At 44.1% G+C, this 23641-nt stretch overlaps 1 protein-coding gene across 1 annotated transcript; it reads left to right on the top strand.

Annotated features, from left to right (window-relative positions):
• Positions 1–6921: 6921 nt before the first annotated feature.
• Positions 6922–22660, top strand: PRPSAP2 (phosphoribosyl pyrophosphate synthetase associated protein 2). Its single transcript, XM_080618491.1, has 12 exons — positions 6922–7031; positions 9327–9446; positions 9963–10113; positions 11244–11296; positions 11419–11485; positions 12730–12902; positions 13820–13935; positions 17832–17887; positions 20183–20331; positions 21045–21115; positions 21756–21902; positions 22414–22660. The coding sequence occupies exons 3-12, from the start codon at positions 9995–9997 to the stop codon at positions 22570–22572; spliced, it is 1110 nt and encodes a 369-aa protein (XP_080474617.1). The 5' UTR covers positions 6922–7031; positions 9327–9446; positions 9963–9994; the 3' UTR covers positions 22573–22660.
• Positions 22661–23641: the final 981 nt, after the last annotated feature.

Below are 23641 nucleotides of genomic sequence, written 5' to 3'. Positions count from 1 at the left end.
GTCCACATTTGCAAACTGCTCAGGGTACAATGGTGTGTTGTGGGGGTTTCTTCCCAGGCTTGATCAGGCTCTGAAACTCTATTTTTTTTAGAGTAGAAAATGACGGTCATGTAAAAGGGAGCGATGGCTGGAAAACCTCTGGCTCCCAGCCTGAAGAGATGAATGTACACGTACCTCACTACTCTGCACGGATGACGTCACCGAGTAAGAGCTGTCACTTGAACATGCTGGGATTAATTCTGGGTCTGCTGGGCCATGCAATATTAAATGAAGGTCCTGATTGTACAGCCATGCATGTACTTAACCTTAAATTCATGCATAAACCCGCTGAGAACAGGGAGCATAACAACACCATCCATATGTCAAGCCTGAGTGAACAGAGAGATTTACCCTTTGCCACAAATTGCTGCCTGTCATCCTGATAAGACTGCAATGTTTGCTATGCAGCATGCAACTCCGGGGCTATTTACTTGCTCCTGGTGGTAAGCTACAGCATCGATTGCCATGTCAAGGTTGTGCAAAGCAGTGTTTGGTCTTTGTGGTGCTTCTTATCTCTTTGCAGAGCTCACGTAATTCCTTGTGATAGGAGTCTGTGAATGTTGGACCAGGCCTCGGACTCCTGTCATGCTCCTCTCCTCACCCCAGCACCCTCAAAGGGTCAGGACTTGAAGGTAAGAAAGAAAGAATTTTATGAGTCATTTGGACGTCCAAGGTGGGTACAGGATTCCCATGGGACAACATCATTTAAGTGAAGCAGAGTGTCTGGGTGATGTAAGGAATTACCATTGGAATACCAGCAGGTACCTAACCAGGGCTCCATTTCCTCCTGGCACCCCAGCCAAGCCCAGCACACTTCCTGAACAGCAGCTCTGACATGTTTGACTCCAGAGCTGAGACAAAGTTGCTCTCTCTTGCAATATCCCCACCAAGGAAGCTGACTCTAAGCAGCATGTTATTACACCTAAGGAAAACAGTGTGTCATTAAAAAGATTAATGTCTCCCTGTGTGGTGGGGATGGGATGGAGAAAGCTTTCAGACTGCCATTCCTAAGAACCTGCCAAGTTCTGCTGGGAGCAAAAAGGGGGAAGTGAATGTTTTATCAGTGGTAATGGCCATTGCTGTATTACCAAGAGACGGGTCTGATCCCTTTGTGCAACGAGAAACCATGCTGACATCAGTACAGGGTCAGGCTGCCAAAGGACTGGTTCCAAAGTAAATCTCCCATTGTATTGAGCTCCCTCCTATTCAGACTATTTCATTATCACAGTGATAATTGTGATAGTCTCTCATTCCCAACTAGGAAGCAGTCTGTTCATTCCCCCTGATCCCTCTGTTTATCATGTGCTTATCTAGAAACGCTTGGATAAAAAGAAAAGGAGGGGGGGGGAGAAATCTTTTCCAAAGGCATGGAAATAATCCAGAGAGGTTGAACAACTTTTCTGGCAGCTGCGTCCTGCTGTGACGCAGCTCTGCTCTCAAGGCTCTTGTGGATGGGATGGGATGGGTGGAACAGCCTGAACCCCCCAGTATTTGCAGTCATTGAGAAAGGAGCTGAACCGGCTGCCCTGCTGGCACGAGGCCCTCATTGGTCCCATGGAGGGGCTGATCCAACAGCCCCGCTCATACAAATCTGGGGTGTGCAGAGCCATCGGGCCTGAGGGGTTTAGGCAGAGCTATTGGGGCCTGTGGGGTTTGACTGTGCACAGGGGAGCCAAGGAGGACATGGCAAATGGTAGTTCAAGAGGAGGAGGTATTTTCTCCTCGGGACCTGGATGAAAGCATGGAAATAGAAACTGGGCTCAGAATGGCTAAGAGGAAAGAGGGTGGAAGGAGTGGGAACAAAAACCAGCAGATGATGGTAGGTGTAAATGAGTGGGAGGGAGACTGCAGCAGGTCAGGAAGATCTCGTTAAGGAGAACTTAATGAGACTATAAAAGCCGCTGTGAAAGTCAGCAGCTCCCAGGCCTTTCCTCTGGTGAACCTTTCCTGGTGAGTAATGTTTTTAAGTGTCCTACTCTTGAGTTTGGGGAATTGACTTGTTAGATAAGGTCAAGCGAAAAACAGCACATGGAGGTCTGATAGCAGAGCCTCTTCCAGAGCTTGCTGAAGTCAGGCAGGAAGCAATGTGGAAAATTAGAGAACTGGTAATGGTAAAAAGCTTCTCTGTGAAGGAGAGCTATTGGCAGTGCTGTTAGTCAGTGGTGCAGGGCAAGCCTTACCCAGGTCTCCCAGCCTTTCTGTGTAGTGGATGGGTGTGTGTTCCAGCCAGTGAAGGAATTAATCTGCTCATCCAGAGTAGATCCTGGTTGCCACAAACTGGGGAGCATCTGGGGTGCTCTTTGCTGGTTGAAATTCGCTCATTCCCTGCACCTCTGCCAGCTTCCAATTAGCTGTGTGGGGCAGGGCTGGTAGCAAACCTTTCCTCCACATCCTCCAGTCTCTCTGTGCATCTGCACATGCAAAGTGGAGGATCTCTGCTGCCTAGAATTCAGCTTTAATTTGCAAGCTTGCTCTGCAGTGACCAGTGACAAACTCAAGCCCTTCCTGTATGTTAGCTCCATGTCTATACAGGGTACAGTGCTCATGCTCTGTTTGAAGAGGAGCTGTCACAGTGCAGTAAATGTCAAGTCACGCTACAACCCATTGGGTAGGACAGAGAGGAACAGTTACTACTTAGTGTTTGGCATTAACTATTCCAGTTCCTAAAATGCATGGATTCACTGTCCAGTTCAACCACCTTTTTGTCTAAAGGCGACTCAAAGGGCAAAGCCCATCTGCAAACAGGAAGTGCTGGATGTTATCTGGCAGTTACACAGACTTTGCAGGACAACTGCCCACCAACACAGCAAAGCAAAGAGCATCTGTGACCAAAGCAAGAGGCACTGCTGCTGGTCCTTGTTTTAGGGCAGTGTTTGTTCAAACCCTTGCCCTCTCATCCAGGTTGAGCTGTTTGTCTGTGCAGTGACTTGTTAAACAGCAGGTATTCCAACTAGCCTCTCATCCCTCTGAAGGCTGACTGGAGATAACCCTGTGCTCATGCTGAAGTGGCAGCTCCGTTACTCATTGCAGACTGAGCCAGAATGAAGAGTGTGGTTGGAAACAGAGGAACAAACAGCTCAGTGAGTCTTTCAGCCAAAGCTTCATGACTCAGGAGGAACAGGATGGTAACAACATGAGCTGGTGCCTATTTCCTGCAGACAGCCAAGCCACAGCGAGGTAGTAATATCTAACATAAAGCAATATGAGAGTGCTCTCTATTTACTCAGACAACATTTGCTCTCTGCTCTGAGGCCTTTTCCTAAGACACTCTGGTTCCCAGATGTGGGAAAGCTATTTTCCAGATCACTCCCAAGAAATGATACTCCTCCTTCCCTTGATTTATAGCTGCTTTGAGTTTTGTCTCCCTACTGGTAATATCCAAGCCAGGAAATTAGACATGGTTGTTCTCAAGGCAGTAAAGTTGAAGGCACAGGAGGAAGGTGGTGGCCTTTAGGCTGTGTGTGGAGGTGCCTATCCTGCAGATCCTCCCAGTAAGATGTGAGGGGCTGTGTGGGATAGAGGATGCTTTTGGGATGCCTCATAGGATTGAGCATTGGGTGAGACCAAACCTCTTCACAGGGCTCCATTAGGATCAGATCAAAGCATGCCTTTGGTGTAGTGTGTCTGATGACTGTTGCTGTCAGGAGGTTGGTAGGTGAGCTTTAACATTCACCTTTTGCTATGAAAAACCAACCCAAATCAAACAAAAAAAGCTCATCTGACTGAGCAGTGATGGACGGAGCTCAGGAAACTGGATGGCAGCAGTGTTTGTCTTCTCTCAGGTGATGGACACAGGCTGTTACCAGCCGACCTCGGCTGGACTAGGTGCACACCGCTGCTTGCCAGGGCAGCGTCTGGCTTAAGAGCAACAAATCTTTGTGAGCCAGTATTTCACAGGCAGCAAATGTTCAGAATTCCTTAGATGACTGCTAATTGAATCCTTGTAAAGGAAATCAACCCCAGGTGCTCATCCTGGAGCAACTCTTTGTTAAACTCTTAGCATGTGGGTAGCATATTGTAAAATTAACAAATCCCTCTCCCTTGGGAGCTGTGATTTAAACTCACATTGCTCTGGCCAGGAAAACAGAAGTGGGGAAGAAATGGATTCGCTCTAGAAAAACAAAGGCATAAGCCTTCTAAAAGGACCAGAAAGAATCTTTTAGTTCCTGGTCCTGTGGTTTGCTTAAGCAATGGCAGGAATTTGGGGCAGCACAAATCAAGCAGTCAGCAAATTCTGGGTGCCCTATGGTATTGAAAAATGCTTCTGGGGAAGGCTGCTGATTGCATTATGGGTCAGTGCTTTGCCATGTGTTGTTCCTAGCTGTTCTGCCTTAAACTGCTCTGCCATGCTACCCTGTACTGAAACCCTGCGTAAAGGCTGATGCCGAGAGGGAAATCTCTGCTGCTCTGTGAAGAGGTTAACAAAAAGCTTAAAGTTCCTTCCCATTTGTCCAACAACAAAAAAAAAATCCTTATTACAGTCGATTACCCTGAACCAACAAAAGAAAAATAGACTGAATAGAGCCATAAAATGGTTTGGTTTGGAAGGGACCTTACAGATCATCCATCCAGTTGTGAGGTGTTAGGACAGGTCTATTCTCTGGCCCTTAGGTGCAATTCAGAAGAGCCTCTAGGAAAGGCAGAGGATCATTGCTGCTTCCGTGGGGGTACAAAGAGACTCATGGCTTCTCTGCTGATGTGGTTCAAACAGATATCTGCTCTCTACATCTGGTAGCAGCTCCAGGTTAAATTGCTCTCCTTGCCCCATCTGAGCCTGTTGAAAACACACAAAAGAAGGAGATAAGGCATCAAGCAATAAGCAAAAGCTGTGAAATACAGGGAAACACTGCCCTGTGAATACTTAATATGGAAAATGCAGCTTGCAATGAAACCGCACTCTCAAAACATGAATGTAAAAAAAAAAAAAGCAGGCACGTTGGGGAAGCAGTCCTGGCAGCCATGGCTTCTTCCTCCATGGTAAGGGCAGCACAGACAGAAGCATCTGCTGAGTGCTCAAACCATAGAGAATCACAGACTGGTTTGTGTTGGGAAGGACCTTAAGATCATGAAGTTTCAACACCCCCCTGCTACGGGCAGGGATTCCTCACACTAAACCATGGCACTCAAGGCTCTGTCCAACCTGGCCTTGAACACTGCCAGGGATGGAGCATTCACAGCTTCCCTGGGCAACCCATTCCAGTGCCTCACCACCCTCACAGTAAAGAACTTCCTCCTTAGATCCAATCTAAACTTCCCCTGTTTCAGTTTGAACCTGTTACCCCTTGTCCTGTCACTACAGTCCCTAATGAAGAGTCCTTCCCCAGCATCCTTGTAGGCCCCCTTCAGACACTGGAAAGCTGCTCTGAGGTCTCCACGCAGCCTTCTCTTCTCCAGGCTGAACAGCCCCAACTTTCTCAGCCTGTCTCCATACGGGAGGTGCTCCACTCCCCTGATCATCCTCGTGGCCTCCTCTGGACTTGTTCCAACAGTTCCATGTCCTTTTTATGTTGAGGACACCAGAACTGCACACAATGCTCCAAGTGAGGTCTCACAAGAGCAGAGCAGAGGGGCAGGATCACCTCCTTCGACCTGCTGGTCACGCTCCTCTTAATGCAGCCCAGGATACGGTTGCTTTCTGGTCTGCGAGCGCACACTGAAGCTGGCTCATGTTCATTTTCTCATCGACCAACACCCCCAAGTCCTTCTCTGCAGGGCTGCTCTGAATCTCTTCTCTGCCCAACCTGTAGCTGTGCCTGGGATTGCTCCAACCCAGGTGTAGGACCTTGCACTTGGCATGGTTAAACTTCATAAGGTTGGCATCAGCCCACCTCACAAGCGTGTCGAGGTCCCTCTGCTATAGAGTAATTAGGGCTGGAAAGGATCTTAAGGTTATCTTGTTCCAACCCCGCTCAAAGCCTTGCTCCAATGCACCCTCCAGCCTAGCAATAATGATGCTGAATTGTTACTTGTGATAAAAGCTGCAGCAGAAAGTACCCGATCATGGAATGATTTGTACCTTCATGCTAAAATTCGGATCCACAAAATGCTCTTCTGTGGCCATACCGAAAAGTGGGATTTAGAACAGCTTGCAGCTACCCAGTCAGTCAGGAAACGTGGTGATTGGGGGGTTTATTTCATCACTGGGATTTGGGTGGAAAAGCTTTATCCTCCTGTGTGCAACGACTTGAACTTCATCACAGCAGCGAAAAGACACAGCTTCTGTCATGGGTGCTGCCTTGTGATAAAGCTGTGCTTTTAGAAGGGGTGGCTAAAATCAGTGCCTTGCTGCTTAAAGATGTCGAATGCATCTTCATCTAGTTTAACCTGTGTGTGTTGCAAGGATGGCCCCAATACAAATGGGACAAAACACAGATGTTCTTTACAGTACTGATCCTTTCTTGTCTTAATTTACTTTCCAGAACAGCTTCCCTCCCTGCAAACACTGCTGGACCTGATGGCAAAGCCCAGCCACCACCCGATGCCTGCACGGATGCCGAGGACCCGCCGCTGTGGTGCTGGTGCCGAGCAGCCGATGTCCGACCACCCCTGACACAGACGTAGGCATGGGGCCTCCAAACCCGGGCACCTCATGGACATCGCTGGTTTATGCTGTATGGACTCAGCACCGAGGCTCTCCCAACCCCGGTAGGGACGTTACCCACCCATCGCGCTCGCCTTTTATCTGGAAGAAACGCTGAAATGCGCCATTAGTAATGAAGTCCCCCCGTTATCTCCATCGCGGGGGCAAAGGGGTAAGATGGCGGCGCCTGCTCCCCTCAGCGGTGGCGGGAAGCGGGTGGGGGGACAGAGAGGAGGGCGTCGGCTGGTACCCGCCCCTCGCGCGCCCTCCGCCCTCCCTCACGCGGCGCCGCCATCTTGCAAGCGGACGACTGGAGGCGCTGGGCTCCGCTGCTGCCTCTGCCTGTCCCCCCTTTCCCCTCCCCTCCGGCCGGGGCTGTCTTCTCCCGGGGCCGGGGGGCCGGAGCCGGCAGGTAAGGCCTTCAGCGAGGGGGCAGGCCCGCCCGCTCAGCCCACTTCTGCCGGCTGTGTGAGCGGCAGGACATCCTCCTTCCCCAGCGCTCTCTCCCCCATCCCCACGCAGGATTGAGCCGCTTGAGGGACGGCGGCTTCGTCGCCCTCCCCTCGGGGGCCGTGTGGGTAGGGAAGAACCTCCCCTGCGCTGCTGGGGGCTGCCTGCAGGTGAAAGGAGCGGTGTGCCCGCTCCCATGCTGCGGGCTGCGGTGTGCCCAGGCCTCTCCCATGAGGAGGGGAGGGATCCTCAGGTACCCCGGGGTGCCTTGGCCGGCTTCCCCCACCCCAGGGTATGTGTAACCCCTCTGGAGCTGAAGGGCTTGTAGGCAGGTGTGGGGTGGAGGGGTCACCCCTATGTGTTTAGCCCAGGGGAGTAGGTTAGTGCAGAAGGTCCTTCTGGGACCCCTCTGTGGGGAGATGGGTGAGAGGGTTCAGTTTCCTTCCAGGCCGTGGGCATCAGTTCCTTAGTACCATGGTTATTCCTTGCCTCTGTTGCTTTCTGTGTGGGCATCCTCAGTGTAAACCCGGTGATGTGTACCCAGTAATTGTTATCATCATGGTCTGTCTGTTAACCGTGTGCAGCCCAAAGGAAAGGATAGGAGTTTGTGGGCTGCAGCCTACTCTGTGATGTATGTGTGCTCCTAAATCTGATGGAGGCTAGAAAGCTTTGTCCCCCTCAAGCTGAGAACCCTGGTCCCATGTACCCTTGTGGAGTCATGTTCTTACACACCTAATAAAGTTCTGTGAGCTTCCTCTCATCCCAACACCTGTTTCAGGGTTGATCCGTCAATATTAACTCTATAAATGCAGTTTCTCTCCCCCCATGCACACTATAGCCCACTTGTTGCTGCTGAAATACATCTACAAGACAGTCCTTGGCCTATGGTTATGTGAAGAGCTCTGTTCAGTGTTGGTTGTGAGTTTGTCAGTATCTTACTGTGATGTAAAATGCCCCCTGAACGATAACCAAGAACCAACAGCTCTTGTCTTTCAGCTCTTTCCCTCCTAACTCTTAAAAGAGAGTAAAGAAGGTAACACAATTGGAAGAAAGCTGTGTCTTCAAAGCACTGTGACTATTATTAGTAACATTGGCAGTTGTCTCTACATTGTTGCCATCTAATTGTACAAGGAGGATGCTTTAGGGTGTCCTTCTGGGACCTAGTACATGCTGACTTTGGGTCTTTAACAACCCTTATGACTATTTGACAGATAATGGCCATTAGTTACCAGCTGGGAGTTACAGGGAGTAAGTGAGCAACAAAACAAAGGAAGAAACACTAGCTAAGCAATAGGTTTCTCCTTGAATTGATGGGTACTTAGTTTGGGAGGGATATAGTTGTGCTTTAGACTGGATGTCTGTGACCATACTGCCTTCTAGGATTATTTTATTTTCCAGTATTCTTGTCTAAAAGCAAAGGCTGAAAGGGGCAGGGTCTTTCTTTAGGGCCCATCAGGTTCTAGTAGAGTTGAAACATCCAGGCATTCAAATTCTGTTGCCAGAGGTGTTGCTGTTTATGCTCATGTTCTGCACCTGTTGGAGGTTTTGATGACAGGCAGGTTTCATTCACAGCTGTTGAGCATAGCACAGCCTCTGCATGAAGAAAGTCAGGAAGTCCCTGGCTTGGGCTCTTAGTACAGTTTTCTGTGATGAGGTCAAACTGAGCAAGGGTGGAAAGCTGGGCTGAATGAGGTTATGGAGCAAGCCAGCTGTTCCTGTGAGTATGGAAGCTTACTTTCCTTTTAGATGCTGTTTTTGAGTAATTAATAGTACTGGTTATGGTTGATACACCATCAGGTTGTTGTAACATTGCGTTTCTCAGCAGGGAGATGTTTACCAGCAAAAAAGTTACTGATTTATCCTAAGCTCTGTTTTTTATTTTTGCTTTGAATTATGCCACTTGTATTTGGTATTTTCAGTCCCCTTCATAATGCTGAAATGGCTGCTGAAGGGTTGGACTATTTATACAGCAGACATGGAGTGTGGTAGCCTTTTGTGTGCAGCAATTTTGAGTTGAATGCTTCTTTGCTCTATCAGCAATTGCTGATCAATGTGATTACTTCTTTTTTCTTTATATGAATAGAATGTTACAGTAGAATTAGTAATGGAAATGTGATGTTACAAAGAAGAGTAAAACGTGTGAAGATGGAATGCCATCAAAGCCTTGGCAGGAGTAGTGCTTTGTACCCTTGTTTGCAAAAAAAACCCATAAAAAGTATATAGATTTCCTCTTGATACTTTTCTACTGTTTCCACAGGAGAGGTATTAGTACCAAAGAATGACAAGAACTGCTTCACCAAGTGGCTGCATTGTGCAAGAGGTCATTATTTACAGCTACCAGCTTTATTGAACTCTTCTTTACATTTCATCCTTCTTTGTAAGTTTATAATTTGTTGCAAAGTGATGGAAAGATACACAGCTGTGGAAACAGACTCTTCTGGCCTGAGCCAGTACCCATGGGCTCTGTTTAGCTCAATTCCACCTCTTTATGATCTTGCAAAAAATCAATAAATGCTGCTGAGTTCGGGAAAATGAATTGGACAAGCTGAGGGGAAAAAGAATCTGTGTTACTGATGGTAGCCTGAGGAAAACATTTAAGTTAGGAAGTTGTCTTGGGGGATGTTTGGAGATCACAGGGGAAGCGTTCTGCTGGAGGGTGTAGAGCTTGCGGGTAGGAGAAGGAAGGGAGGATGGGAAGGCCCCTTTGTGCCCTATCTTGGATGTGATAGCTCAGGGATGTTCTGAAGGGTACATTTGTGGTACTACTGTTGATAACAAATATTGAGGATGCTGGAAAATACAGGCTTGTGGGAAACTCTTCACTTTCTAAACAGGGAAAATCTGGTTTTTGTTTTTAATGTTGTGGCTTTAACAGACCTTTGATCTCTTGCAGTCTTCTAAAAGCGGAAAACCAACTTAGGTTTGATGTTTTGTGTGCCATCAACTGAAATTGGGGCCATCATGAATGTAACCAAGGGTGGACTGGTGCTGTTTTCAGCTAATTCCAATTCGTCATGCATGGAACTGTCCAAGAGGATTGCTGAGTAAGTAGAACCTCCTGCAGGCCACTCAGGATCTTGGTGTTACTGTGTTGGGGCTTATTTTACTTCAGACAGATTTCTTATTTTAAGGGAAGCTATATGGGAAAACCACCATGGTTTGCAAGGACATGGAGTGTGCTGTATTGCACAGTGTATTTCAACAGATCAATAACAAAGAAAATTACTTGTGTTTAAGTTGTTGGGTGGCAGGTTGTGATTTGCTGCAGTACGTTATAGAGAACACGTGGAAAAATGAATGTTTGATAACACTAAATCATGGTACAAGCTTTTATCCTGTCTTTCTTGTAGCAGGATATTTCTTAGCAAAGCTGCATCTATCCTGCTCACTGTATTTTAGATGGAAATGTTAATTTAGCTTTAAATGCAGAAATACTTTCAGGAGAACTTTCATGACTTAAGAACATTTTTACCATGCTATTGTGGAGGTATTGGGTTGCACAGCATGACCAGCTGCACTGCAGGGGATTGGCTTCTTCCTGAGGCTTATGGACCTGAGGTTAGGTACAGACAGGAGGAGAACTGGAGAGTGCAAAGGATCTTGAGTTACATGTGGCAAGGACTTTGGGCATAAGTACACAGCACACTCTGGTCTCTCGTTTCTTTAGTGATGAGGATCTGTGCTAATACTGAAGTGGAATAAATACAGCAGACATTAGTCTCCCATTCCTCACGGAATGGTGCTCACCAGTATTTCCTGTTCACTCTCCACTGACATTCTTTCTATAGAGAGGAATGCTTTAAAAAAGGTCTTTTAAGCATTGCACATGTGATGCTGCCATGTATTTATATGTATATATTTGTCAACATCAGTGGAATGTATATAGGGATACATGTTAGAAATTGTTACATGATTTAGTAATCAAGTATTTTTCTGCTTGTTCATCCCAGCCTGACTTGAAAGGCGTTTAGCTGAGCCTGGGGTGCACTTCCTGGAAACTAGATTCTTTGTTGAGAGTTTTCCACTGTAATTACTGGGTTTATGGTTTGGGATTTTCTGGTTTTGCTTTTCTCCTGTGAAATACAGCCTTTTCAGTGACTCTCACATCATATAGGCTTTGTTTTGCCCTTCATTTTCCCATTGACATCTACTTTTCTTTCTTCTGCTCCTGCAGGCGCTTAGGAGTTGAGATGGGGAAAGTTCAGGTTTATCAAGAGCCAAACAGAGGTGAGCATTTAATTGGCAAAACTAGAAACTTGCCTATCTGTAATGTGCGTGTATTGGTTACCTGTTCTTTACACTCTTGTTGGATTTTGCTATTGAAAATATGACGTTTCTGTTCTTGGCAGAAACAAGAGTGCAGATCCAGGAGTCTGTGAGAGGAAAGGATGTATTCATCATCCAGACAGTTTCAAAGTGAGTAACTGTTTAAAGACGCTGTGCTGACATTTTGACTGTCCATAGGAATGCTTCTATTTTATTTTTTCTTCTCATTTTATGTATAAGGTACAGCATAATAAGCTTAGGTTAACTACATACAGGATTCTCTTTTGGGTTTTGTTGCTGTTGTTTTGGTTTTTAATATGTGCACAAAGAAGACTTCAGGGACTCTTCATCAGAGGTAGGGGTAGGACAAGGGGTGATGGATTCAAGCCGAAACAGGGGAAGTTCAGGTTAGATACAAGGAAGAAGTTCTTTATTGTGAGTGTGGTGAGGTGCTGGCACAGGGTGCCCAGAGAAGTTGTGAATGCTCCATGCCTGGTGGTGTTCAAGGCCAGGTTGGACAGAGCGTTGGGTGACATGGTCTAGTGTGAGGCGTCCCTGCCCATGGCAGAGGGGTTGGAACTGGATGATCTTAAGGTCCTTTCCAACCCAAACCATTCTGTGATTCTATGATAAGATGCTCTTTTAATTTTCAGTTGAATATGACTTCACTGAACCTGAAACTATTCATTGAATATGTCAATGAAACTTTCCCCTGGTACTCTGCATTCTTTTGCCAAGCACATTCTTTTGCTTATGTTATTCTTTTAAAATTATTCCCTTCCCAGTTACCTGTCTCTAGCACCATTATAAAGGTCTGAATTTGGAGGAGCATTTCCTAGGCAGTTTCCTGTGGTTCAGAAAAGAACTTTACAAATGGGGAGACTTGTTTTAATGGCAACAGAAACAGGAGGTCTCTTAGTTGATGACCAGTTCTCCTCTAAAAAGATAAACCTATCATCTAGGGCAAAAAATAGATGGGAATTGTTAAATATTTAGCCCGCTGTTGGCTTGAACAATAGAGGAACCTGTTGTAAAGTCTGAAATGTACAAAAAAGGCTTATCTGCATTAAAAAAATACATCTATATTATTTTGTGCATGATAGAAGGAGATGTTGGAGATGAATTATGGGCTGCTTTGTTATAGCAGCATGGTATAACAAAACCTACTGAATTACTCTCATCTAATTCGGCTCAAAATAGTGAAGTGAAAAAAAATGGTGAGGTCTAATTCTAGTGAAGGATTCAAATGCCGTCCATCCTGAGGGGCACAGCTGGATTCTTAGTGCAGATCACTCAGTCACAGTACTCTTTACTGCCCTGGAGCAGGTATAAATACTGTGTTAAATAGAGGATTCTTATGCACAAAATACGGAACTGGATGCTTCTTGTTCCAGGGATGTGAATACTACGATCATGGAACTCCTAATCATGGTGTATGCTTGTAAAACCTCCTGTGCCAAAAGCATTATTGGAGTGATTCCTTACTTCCCGTACAGCAAACAGTGCAAGATGAGGAAAAGGGGCTCCATTGTCTCTAAGTTACTGGCCTCCATGATGTGCAAAGCTGGTAAGAGTGCAGCTCTTCTGAAATAATCAGGGCAATGGGGGCTTTTGCTGTCAGTTTTCAGGTTTAGAGATGTCTGTGTACAAGTTGGGTTGCTGAGGTTTTTTGTGTGTTAAAATACACATATGAAGGAGAATGTCTTTAGAAATGTTTCTGAATGAGTTCATGGAGAAAACCCAAACTTGTAACAGCCTTTTTACATTGTGTCCTCCTGAGCTGGCAGGGTGAGGCAACTGGACTCTGCTGCCCTGGGCAGTAGTGTCTCTCAGAATACTGCTCCTTGCCTTTCTGACACTCTGGACCAGTTGTGCCTTGTCGTTGCTGGCCTGTTTTTTACCTGTTGGATGAATGCTGCGCTTTGTCCTTTACATTTGACATGCGGTGGGAGTTTGAGTTTTCATTTTCACAGCCTTCAACACGTCTGCTCCTTTCCTTTTGCTCCTATCCCTGGGAAAAATCAGCAGTTCCAGTGAACACAGTGTGATCTGGTTTCTTATTTTGAGAGAAGTGTTTTGATCATTAGGATTTGGGCCCATTTTTCAGGAGTTCAGAACTTGAGTATTAGTTGTGGGTCGTCTTGTGTGACATAGGGCAGTTTATCTCCTTAGTGCTCATTTTGTCACATGTAGAATGGAGAAGGATCTTTCCTGCCGCAGTGTGGCACTGCTGAGTCAATTATGAAGTGTTCTGAGGTCCTTTTGGAAAGGACACTAGAAATCTGGGAAGTTACTGAAGAGGAACGGAATTGATGTGCTCTGTGCTTTCACAGAGTGTAGTATTCTTGTGCTAAGGCAGCTTAGAGGTTTTGGTTTGGCCACACTTCAGTGAAACTTAGTAGAGAAACAGAGTATGGTTGTTCTCTGTTACTTTTCTTGATGTATTTCTCCATATGTCGTTTTACTTATTTATCTTTTTTAAAGGACTGACTCACCTTATTACTATGGATCTACACCAGAAGGAAATACAGGGCTTCTTCAATATTCCAGTTGATAACCTGAGAGCATCTCCATTTTTACTGCAGTACATTCAGGAAGAGGTGAGGAAGCCCTGCTGTTACACTTGCTTTTTTGAATGATGTTTTGTTATGTCTCAAGGCTTCTGAAACAAATTCCTCTGAAGGAACTTAACTCCTCAAATAGGGTTTTAAAGGGGGAAGGGAGTGGTGTTGGGCAATGAGTACTTTTCTTCCCCACAGGCTTAACTTTTGCTTTCATGAAGAGCTGGTGTTTTATCCATGCAGTGATGCTGCTCTGTCTTCTTAGAAGATAGGCTGAGAAAGTTGGGGCTGTTCAGCCTGGAGAAGAGAAGGCTGTGTGGAGACCTCAGAGCAGCCTTCCAGTGTCTGAAGGGGGCCTACAAGGATGCTGGGGAGGGACTGTTCATCAGGGACTGTAGTGACAGGACAAGGGGTAACGGGTTCAAACTGAAACAGGGGAAGTTTAGATTGGATATAAGGAAGAAATTCTTTACTGAGAGGGTGGTGAGGCACTGGAATGGGTTGCCCAGGGAGGTTGTGAATGCTCCATCCTTGGCAGTGTTCAAGGCCAGGTTGGATGAGGCCTTGGGTGACATGGTTTAGTGTGGGGTGTCCCTGCCCATGGCAGGGGTGTTGAAACTAGATGATCTTATGATCTTAAGGTCCTTTCCAACCCTAACTATTCTATGATATATTCCCCGAACTAGTATTGTAAAAAAAAGAGGATCTTCTTGCTCTTGATATCCTCTTCTTTTCCTGTTTCCAGTTTTGACATCTATAGGATGGACTGCTGCTTGTGTAGGTGTAATTTATATCGTGTTATGAAAACACTTTGGAAGTGAAGTTGTAAACTGAGAGAGCCTATTGATCCTCCTCTGAAAGCAGGAACAGATGACTTCTTGTGTGGAAATCCTCACCTGCTGTTCGTTCAGCATGTCTTGACTTGAGCTTAACTTCGAATGTTCTGTGCATCCATTTTCCCAGCTTATTTTTATAAGTGCTTTGAGAAGTGCTGCTGGTAGATTCATGTCTATAAAAATTGTGCAAATGATAATTGTAGGTGTGCAAATGATAATTGTAGGTGTGAGATGAGGATAATGCCTCTGACTAATGATAATGTGGAATGAAGAAAATGTTTTTTTCTTAGTGAGAGAAAAGGTTTTGCTCACTCTTCTGAGTCAAGTTTATTTTTATAGAGATATAAATGCCTCAATTTAAAGGAAACAAGCAAAAAAACCAAACAACAAAGCATGATTTTGTTATGACAAACATAACATGAGTTATGTTAAGTTTGGGGAATCAGTTGCCATTTGGTAATCTGTCATTATCATTGCATTTAGTAATAAAGTCCAAGAGGATTATAGAACTAGAACTAGATGACAAAGCTCCAAGCTCTGGCTTTGCCACATTCATTCATTTTATATACCAGGAGGGAAGTATTGAATGTTGGAAGCACTTTGTAAGTTAAAAAACAGGAAAAAGCATGGAAAACCAAGTATGCAGAAACAAGACAAGTTTTGCCTTTATATTGCTTGAATGTATGGGGGTTATGGTCCCTGACAAGAGCGTTGTCCTGGTTTAGCCTTGAACCACATTTTGGTACGTGAACTCTTAATGCTTTACAAAGAATTGTTACAGCTTTGAGTCTGGCACTGCTGTGCAGTCTATGAAGAAATGAACACTTGTAGAGATCTGCTGGAGTATGTGTAGAGAGGTCTTGAAAGACACTTGAAGTTTCTAATTTCTTCATTCCCCTGCACGTCCATGAGAGCACTTTCTCAAGCTCGAGTTGACTGAATGTAGCTGATCAGGTGGGATTTGTACGATTAGGAGTCTTCACAAGCCATGTCAAACATAGTGTCTTTCCTTAGATGTTTCATCCAGCGCTGCTCGGGAGGAATTCAGGATTCAGCTCAGATTCACAGTGGCAGCAGCTTGCTGCATAATCCCATATTGTGAATGCCAAAGCATGAAGAATGTTTCCAATGAGAGTTGGCATGGGATATATTGAGCAGTACGAAACGAAGTCCGGCTTGATGAGAACAGAGGTCACTTAAAAAGCATGTAACTGAGAATTAAGAGGATGAGGACTTGTAGTTGCTCCCTGTGGGGAATTTATGGCTAGGTGTGAAGAGAATTACTTGGTGTTTTACCACCGTCCAGTGGTACAAAAATAATACAGTTATTTTCCATTGTGTGCTTACCAAGTGCTTGACACCTGGTGTCTTCTCTCTTTGCTATGGGTACATGTTAATCTTAGAGTGATGTAGCTCTTTGTTACAAGGAGTTGTTGATGTCTTTACTATCGTTTGAATGACATTTCTGGTTTTCTGACTTCATCTTTAAAGAGCTGAGAACAAATTTGATAATTTGGCAGGGGAAAAATGAGGCAATGATGTCTGAACAAGATCAAAGCCTTTATTATGTCAAGTGACAGGCCCTGCCTTGTCCATGCCTTCCATCATGTTAATCTTTGTAGACTCTTGTATAACTAAGTGTCTCTAAAGGAGAGAACATGCTGAATTCCCAGTATTATAGGTGGAGTTAGTAGCACAGTGGGTTATTAATGTTGCCTGACACGTCCTTAGCAAAGCTCTTGTTGCTTAGACCCATGCTCAGATTCAGAACTTCATTTTTTCTTTCCCATGCCTGTTTCAGTTAGAGAGCTTTAGGAAATACACAGTCAGTGTGGGTTGTTGAGGATTAGATTGTGGAAGGGCTTACTTTGCTTGTGTTTGAAAAATAACCCCAAATCAACAGGTATTTCTGTGCTCTGGAACTGGTAGTTGAGATCTAACAGTAAGGCAATGAACTGCATGTCAGGTTTTCACTCCCCAAATTTGTGCAATTACAGCTGTAACAGATCAGTTTGCAGGTATTTAGTAAAGAGTCTTCTGTTCCTTAACACTGTGATCCTGAGGAGGGGATCTGCTCTTTAGGACTTCGCTGTTGCAGCTGAGAGTGGCTGTGGGCTACTGCTGATAGAAGGACAGACAGGTTCTCTGTTGGAGATGGATTGTCCCGGAGTAGAACAGTGAAGGAAAATGCTGAGTTTGCAAGGAAGAGGGTAAGATGAGATGTTAAAGGGAACATATATTGCTGTTGGAAAGGAGGGCTGGAAGCATGAATATTGGAATGCTTGGAAGTTATGGATGAGGAAAGACAAGTCTCACGTGGAGGCGTTGTTTGCAGGGGAAACGGAGAGAGGATAAGAAACTTTTGAGACATGGGGATTAAAATATTGCCTAAATATAGAGGGGGAATCAGGAGTGAAAAGCCAGTATGGGAATGCTGGGGCTGGGGAGGGACAGCAAACTTTGGAGTAGATCTTGCATATGAAGGCTGACTGAGTAACCCATGAGGCCTCAAAATGAAACCCAGACTTGGTCTTTCCCCTTTGCTGCTGTCAGCATTCACAGCAGCATCCTCTAGTGCTGATCTGCATAGAAGATGGTTTACAGCAATATTAGACTGTGACACCAGTATGAGTGCAGTGAATGTGGAACTTTCACCCCTTTTGATGCTCCATATAAAGAGTCTGATGTGATGGAGAGGTGTTGCTTTTTGGTATGCTTTGAAAACCAATAGGAAATAGGTGAAACGCTGTATTCTCAAGTGGTTAAACTGTCATGTGCACTCACAAGACAAGTTGAGCAGGAAACTTTAATTTTCATGGTTTCCTGTTTCTTTTTAACACTTGTCCATGTAGCTCTGATGTTCTAAAGCAGATAATTTTATGTCATCCATAATATGTTTATGAAAGGTAGTTTTTAATACCTGAATTTTTTAAATACCTGTTTTTACTGAGCTCTGAACTCTGATCATGTACCATGGATTCTTGAGGTTGCTTTCGATGCTTAAAATTCTTCTGGCAAAATAAAGTTCTCTTGATTCTTACTGAGTTTAAATTTGTCTAAAGATATGAAGTAGACATTGCTATCTGTTATTTACTACAGATACCAGACTACAGGAATGCTGTAATTGTGGCCAAATCACCTGCGTCTGCAAAGAGGTGGGTAAGATCTGCTCTCTTGTGTTAGAGCAGGAAATCTCTATCGTGATTTTGTGCTAGGATCTAGTGAAGGACAGAGATCCCATAATTAGAAGATGCTGCCTTCAAATCCCTCCTAATTCTCCTTTGTAAGATGAGTAGTTTTTACATCATCACTGTAATTATAATAAATCTAAGGAGAGTAAAAAAAGCCAAACAAAAGGATGAGGTGAATCAATGCAGTGCTTAGGCTAATGAAAGTTTTTAATCATATTAGATTTGTGTGCATTTACATCATAAATTTCCTGCTGTAAATGAAAAATGGCTGGAAGTGTAACACCATTAATCCAAAGTAATTGCTAAGCATGGTCATAACCTAGCACATGGTTGATCAGATCCTAAATACAGATGGCTTTTACCCAGTGTGGTGGAACAGGATTTGATGGTTGAGATGATTTTGATTGTGAAGTCCGTGTTGGCTGTTCTTAATCCATGAAGCTCTTTGGTTGACTGAACTCTGTGGAATGACACCACTGTCAGCAGGTGGTGGAGGAGTTGGATGGTGGTTTCTGAGATACTTTATTTGCTGTGGTAAGAACCCTGGAGTTTCTTGAAAAGTTGTTTAGATGGATCATGATACTCTGTGTAAGAAAGGTTTCTGTTATTTTATATAGCAAATCAAACATACTTTTATTTGTGGCAGCATAATGAAGGGAGCAACTTTGGTCACCTTTGTTTTCCAGCAGTACTTTTTATGTGATTTCTTTTGTTTTAGCCAGTTACTTTACATTTGCTTGTCTTTGTTTCTTTTACTTGGTGCCAGTATTGCCTCTTGTTGGAGCATTTCATGCTTGTCAAGTAACTGTGCATGCCAGTCTCTATGTACCTTTAGCTGATCAGACAGATAAGTTGCACACGTAACCTGTTTGAGTAGGAGAGGATCCCAGAGCTGTGTTGTTTGGCTTCTTCATGTCCACATGTGAGCATTTAAGAGCAATGTTTGAGGTACATTATGTTTGGAAAAGGCTGATGGAATGTTTCAGCCTAATCAAGGAAAACACTTGTGAGATGAATGCCAACTTGTGTAAGAGAACCTCTCCTCGATGAAGTCAGAATGTTTCTGCAGTTTCTGAGCTCACTGGAAAATGAATAAATCATTTTACTGTTACTTTGAACTTCATTCAATTAAATATTACATTTTAAAGTAGTTATTATGGTTTTGTTGATAGGATTAAGCCTTCGAAGACTTAACCCAAAATGTTTGGGGTTATCTGGAATTAACTGCTTGCAAAAACTATCCTAACTGTGTACTGACCACAGGGCAGAAGATTCTTTAGTTTGAAGTCATTGAGTAGTCAGGATGGGCACATTATTCTCTGGACTTTGAGTTGTTTGGGTAGTGAAACAGGGCTTAAGTATGAAGGAGCTGATTCAGGCTATGAGATGCTAATGGGAGAACAAAGTGGCTCACCCTGAACGTATCAGGCCCACTTTGCCCAGGAGTCTGGGTGATTGGCTTAGGTTAGATATTGAGTTCTGGGATATGCAAGGTAAGGTAGGATGAATCTGTTACTTCTGACTTGCTGCTTCCAGGTTCTGGGATACATTGTCTGTGAAATTCCTGTTTTCTTGCCTCTGCTGTCCCCACTCCTCCAGCTGACCTCACACTTCTTTACATAAATTCCTAATTTTAGTTGAAGAAACTGCACAGTGAAGGAGCTTTATGTAAATCAGTAAAAATCCAGGCTGTGACTTTGAAGTGTGGTTTGTCAGGCAAAATGATTGTCTGGATTCCCTTTTCTGTAGGGTGTCTGAGGTTGTGTCAGGGATATTGCCTTTATTTAGTGCACATCTTGCTAAAAATAAGTCAGTGAACACTTGTTTTCTGTTTTCATTTAAATATATATATATTTTCCTACTAAATATAGCCAATCCAGGTATCCAGGTTGGTTTTGGTTACTGTTAGCTGCAAGCTGCTAAAGCATGGGATCTCAGGAATGCTGAAGGCTAGGAAATAGTTTTCTGACTGTTGGGCAAAACAGAAGGGAAGAATCAGAATGATGTGACTTGTAGCATTTATCCTGTTGCTTAAAAGCCACTGTGTGGCTACTTCAAGGTTATTCTGACTTTCACAACCTGATGAAATCAAGATTCTAAGGGGCCAGTGGTTTCTTCTATCAATTTTCCTAAACTTTTAGGATCATTCAGTTTTTCCTCTGAAACATTAGGAATAAAGTGGGAATAGATTAGGATTGTACAAATATGAATTACTGTAAATGTAATGAATTTCTGTTGTTTTTAACCCTTTCCCTACAGGGCCCAGTCCTTTGCTGAGCGCTTACGATTGGGAATTGCAGTGATTCACGGGGAGGCTCAGGATGCAGAGTCTGACATGGTGGATGGTCGCCACTCACCACCTACAGCCAAAAACGTAGCTGCTATTCATCCCAGTCTGGAGATACCCAGTAAGTAAGTTTGTGTGTGAAGGTGTTGTTTTCTGTGGGTTTAGGAATGGGGCTGACAGTGATGGGCCATTTTTAGGGGCAAAAAAAAGAGTTTTTTTCATACTAGTAGGAAAAAAAAGATTCCTTTTTGATGCTTTCTACATGGATTTAGTGCTAGGCTGTATGAGAGGTCTGTGTAGATGGGGCTGTGGCATTACAGGCAGTCAGAACCTCTGCAGAGAGGCCTCACTTTTTTTGCCATTTACTTTCCCATTGGAATTTTTCTGGGATACAGAGCTAATAAGCTGAGCTGACACCGGTTTTGTGTGTAGCTGTATAATGTCACAGCCCTTCACACAGTGACCTTGCTTGATGTGGATGTGGCCTGTAGCTTCACGAGCACAGCTTCATTGCATAAACACAGCTTGGGTCTCAGTAGGGTGATTGAGCTGGTTGTGTCTGCAAACCACTCTATTCTCTGGACTAAAATGAAGAATTAATTGACTTTGTTAAGAATTTGAATGTAGTTATTTTCTTAAGCTTAGCCAAAGTATTATTTTGTAGTAAAATCCTGCTGGTTTTCCCCAGTAACTCTGTGATGGTTGAAATAGTTGTTGCTTCATTTCTCTCTGTAACAGTGGTTATCTATGCAAAGCAGACACTTGAAGTAAATTGTATAAACTTCGTTTCTCTTTCTCCTTTCCACCCCTCTAAAAAAATTTGCTGTTGATCAGTGCTGATTCCCAAGGAAAAACCACCCATCACAGTTGTTGGAGATGTAGGAGGAAGAATAGCTATCATCGTGGTAAGTAAGATGCCATCACTTCTGCTAAGTTACATTAAACATGTGCAAGTTGCAGAAATCAAGTAGATACTCTGCTGTGTCAGCAACTGAACTTGGGTGGATGGTGGACTATTGGTACTGCACTGTTTATCCAGTGAGGTTCTGCACTCTGGCTGAACTTGGCCATGTGAGCTATGAAGAGATCTGTGTTAAAAAGCAACATTTGGACCTTGTTTCTGTGAAGGGGCAGATAAAATTCTGTTCAAGTGCTTGCCTGAAGGTGGGGAGCTTAACACAGCTGGTTAGGGGAGAATCACCATGATTCTGTGGGTTTAGAAATGCTGGTGATGATGCAGCCTGCCTTACAGTTTCTCTAAAGCGGAGTGTAATCTCTGCACTACTTCTGTTAGTATGTTTTTTGACTGAATGTCAGTTGTTTTGACTTTTCCCTTTTTCCCTCATGTAGCAATCCGTGTGCCCCTTGATGCTACAGTACCTTTGGATGCTCTCCTTTTTTGCTCTTTCACTCTTACCATCCAGCTCAAGTGTCTGAATGACTGCATCAATAAAAATGTCCATTTTGCATTGGCTTGTTCAAGGTGTAATGTTGTTTTGGGTGTGCTGCTGGTGGATCTTCACTGACTTGATCTCCTCTTGCCAGGATGACATCATAGATGACGTTGACAGCTTCCTGGCTGCAGCTGAGACCCTCAAGGAGCGGGGGGCTTACAAGATCTTTGTAATGGCTACACATGGCCTCTTATCTTCAGATGCTCCCAGGCTCATAGAGGAATCTGCAATTGATGAGGTAAGCATGGATCATGGATTCTGAACTTCTCATTAGGTGGGTTGGGGTTTTATAAGCAAAGAGCTTTCTCCTGACTTGACTATTAAAATACACTGGTGTGAAGAATTTAGCTGTGAGTTTGCTGGATTTGGGCTTTCTGACTGTGGAATTGTATGCTAGAATATTAGCATCTACACATCCTGAAAGTATAGTGACAGGAAGGTAGGGAAGTTGTGAGATGAGGGCCTGCCTGTGCTGGCAGTCTTTGTTCCGTTTGGTCTGGGGGATATTTTCTTCCCTTGCTTCGGACCTGCATGGCAGAGTGAATGAAGAGAAGGAAGGACAGTGCCATTAGTATCCATGGATACGTGCAACCTTGTGGCAATGCATGGCTCTTCCTAAGGTTTTAACCCTGACAGTAATGTAAAGGGTGGCTTCACAGGATCTGGTGGGTGGACGTTCCCTTCCACAGCTTTAATACAGGAGGTGGAAAAGAGCTACATCCTTCTGATTGTTGTTTTTCTTTCTGTAGGTGGTTGTTACAAACACAATCCCACATGAAATACAGAAACTCCAGTGCCCTAAAATCAAGACTGTGGATATCAGCATGATCCTCTCAGAAGCCATTCGCAGGATCCATAACGGGGAGTCCATGTCTTACCTCTTCAGAAATATAGGACTGGATGATTAGTGCTTCTTCCTCTAAAGAAACAGAATAAACCCCAAACTGGGCCAAACTGGAAGCAGATACCGAGCTGTGAAGCATCATACTTACCTTAATATTTCTATTGAGCCACTTCTTGTTTTCTCTTGGTTTTAAATATCAAGGTAGAACAGTTTTTAAGAGCATTTTTCTTTGCAGGGTTTTCTTTTTTTGGGGGGGTAGGGAGGTGGGAGGAGAATAAACATTTTCCAGAGAACCTGGTAGTTGCTTTTAGGTTAGTTGCACTATATACATGATGGAAAACAACCCCCAAAACACTTGAGGCAAGAATTTGGCTTCTAAATTAAGCATTCCTCTCCTAAAGCTGCTTGCTACAAGTGCTTTAAAAGATAAGAAAATGAAGTGACTGTATAATACTTGCATTTTAAAAGCCAAAAAGGTTGTACTGTTGTTGGCAGTTGAGTGATTTTGTAGGAGTGCTTTTATAGAAAAGCAGATGAAATATGCACCTGTATTTATTTTCTGCCACAAAGAATAAAGACTTGTTTTTGTTTGAGCTTTCTAAAAATGTTCATGTACCACTTGTCTTCTAAAGTGTGTCCCCTTAAAGTGATCTGCAGGGCAGGAGGGGAAGTGATTGTTTTATCCTTATGGGTTCCTTTGGAATGTGAAGGGGACTTGCATTGCTTGGCAGTATAGAGAATGATGTATGTTTGGTTGTTACAGTAAAACACCTGCAGAGGAGGAGGAAAGGCTGCTTTTCCCTAATACTAATTCTTGTGGTCATTTGTCAACCCATCTTCTGCTGAGCAGCCTTGTAAAACTCAAAATACAACCTCTCACCTTCCTGGTGCTACCAAAGGGGTTTAGGTGAGTTATAATTTGGCCATTCTGGCACACTTCCAGTGGACTGCTTTGCTTTCGGGAATGTAGGGAGTGAAATCTACGGCTGGGTGTTCCAGAACAGGGAATTGAGGGGCAAAGGTTCCAACTGAAATGCATGGGTGAGCGCACAGATAACAGCTGTAATGCAGAGCTTTTCTTGTTGAGGTTTGTTTTCCCGGCCATCCTTACGGAGGTGTGTGTGGAATGCCTG

The sequence above is a fragment of the Psittacula echo genome (genome assembly GCF_963264785.1).
Source record: "Psittacula echo genome assembly, chromosome: 5".
NCBI classification, from domain to species: domain Eukaryota; kingdom Metazoa; phylum Chordata; class Aves; order Psittaciformes; family Psittacidae; genus Psittacula; species Psittacula echo.
Note: the sequence above shows the minus strand (reverse complement) of the source record. Positions and strands in the feature narration are given on the sequence as shown.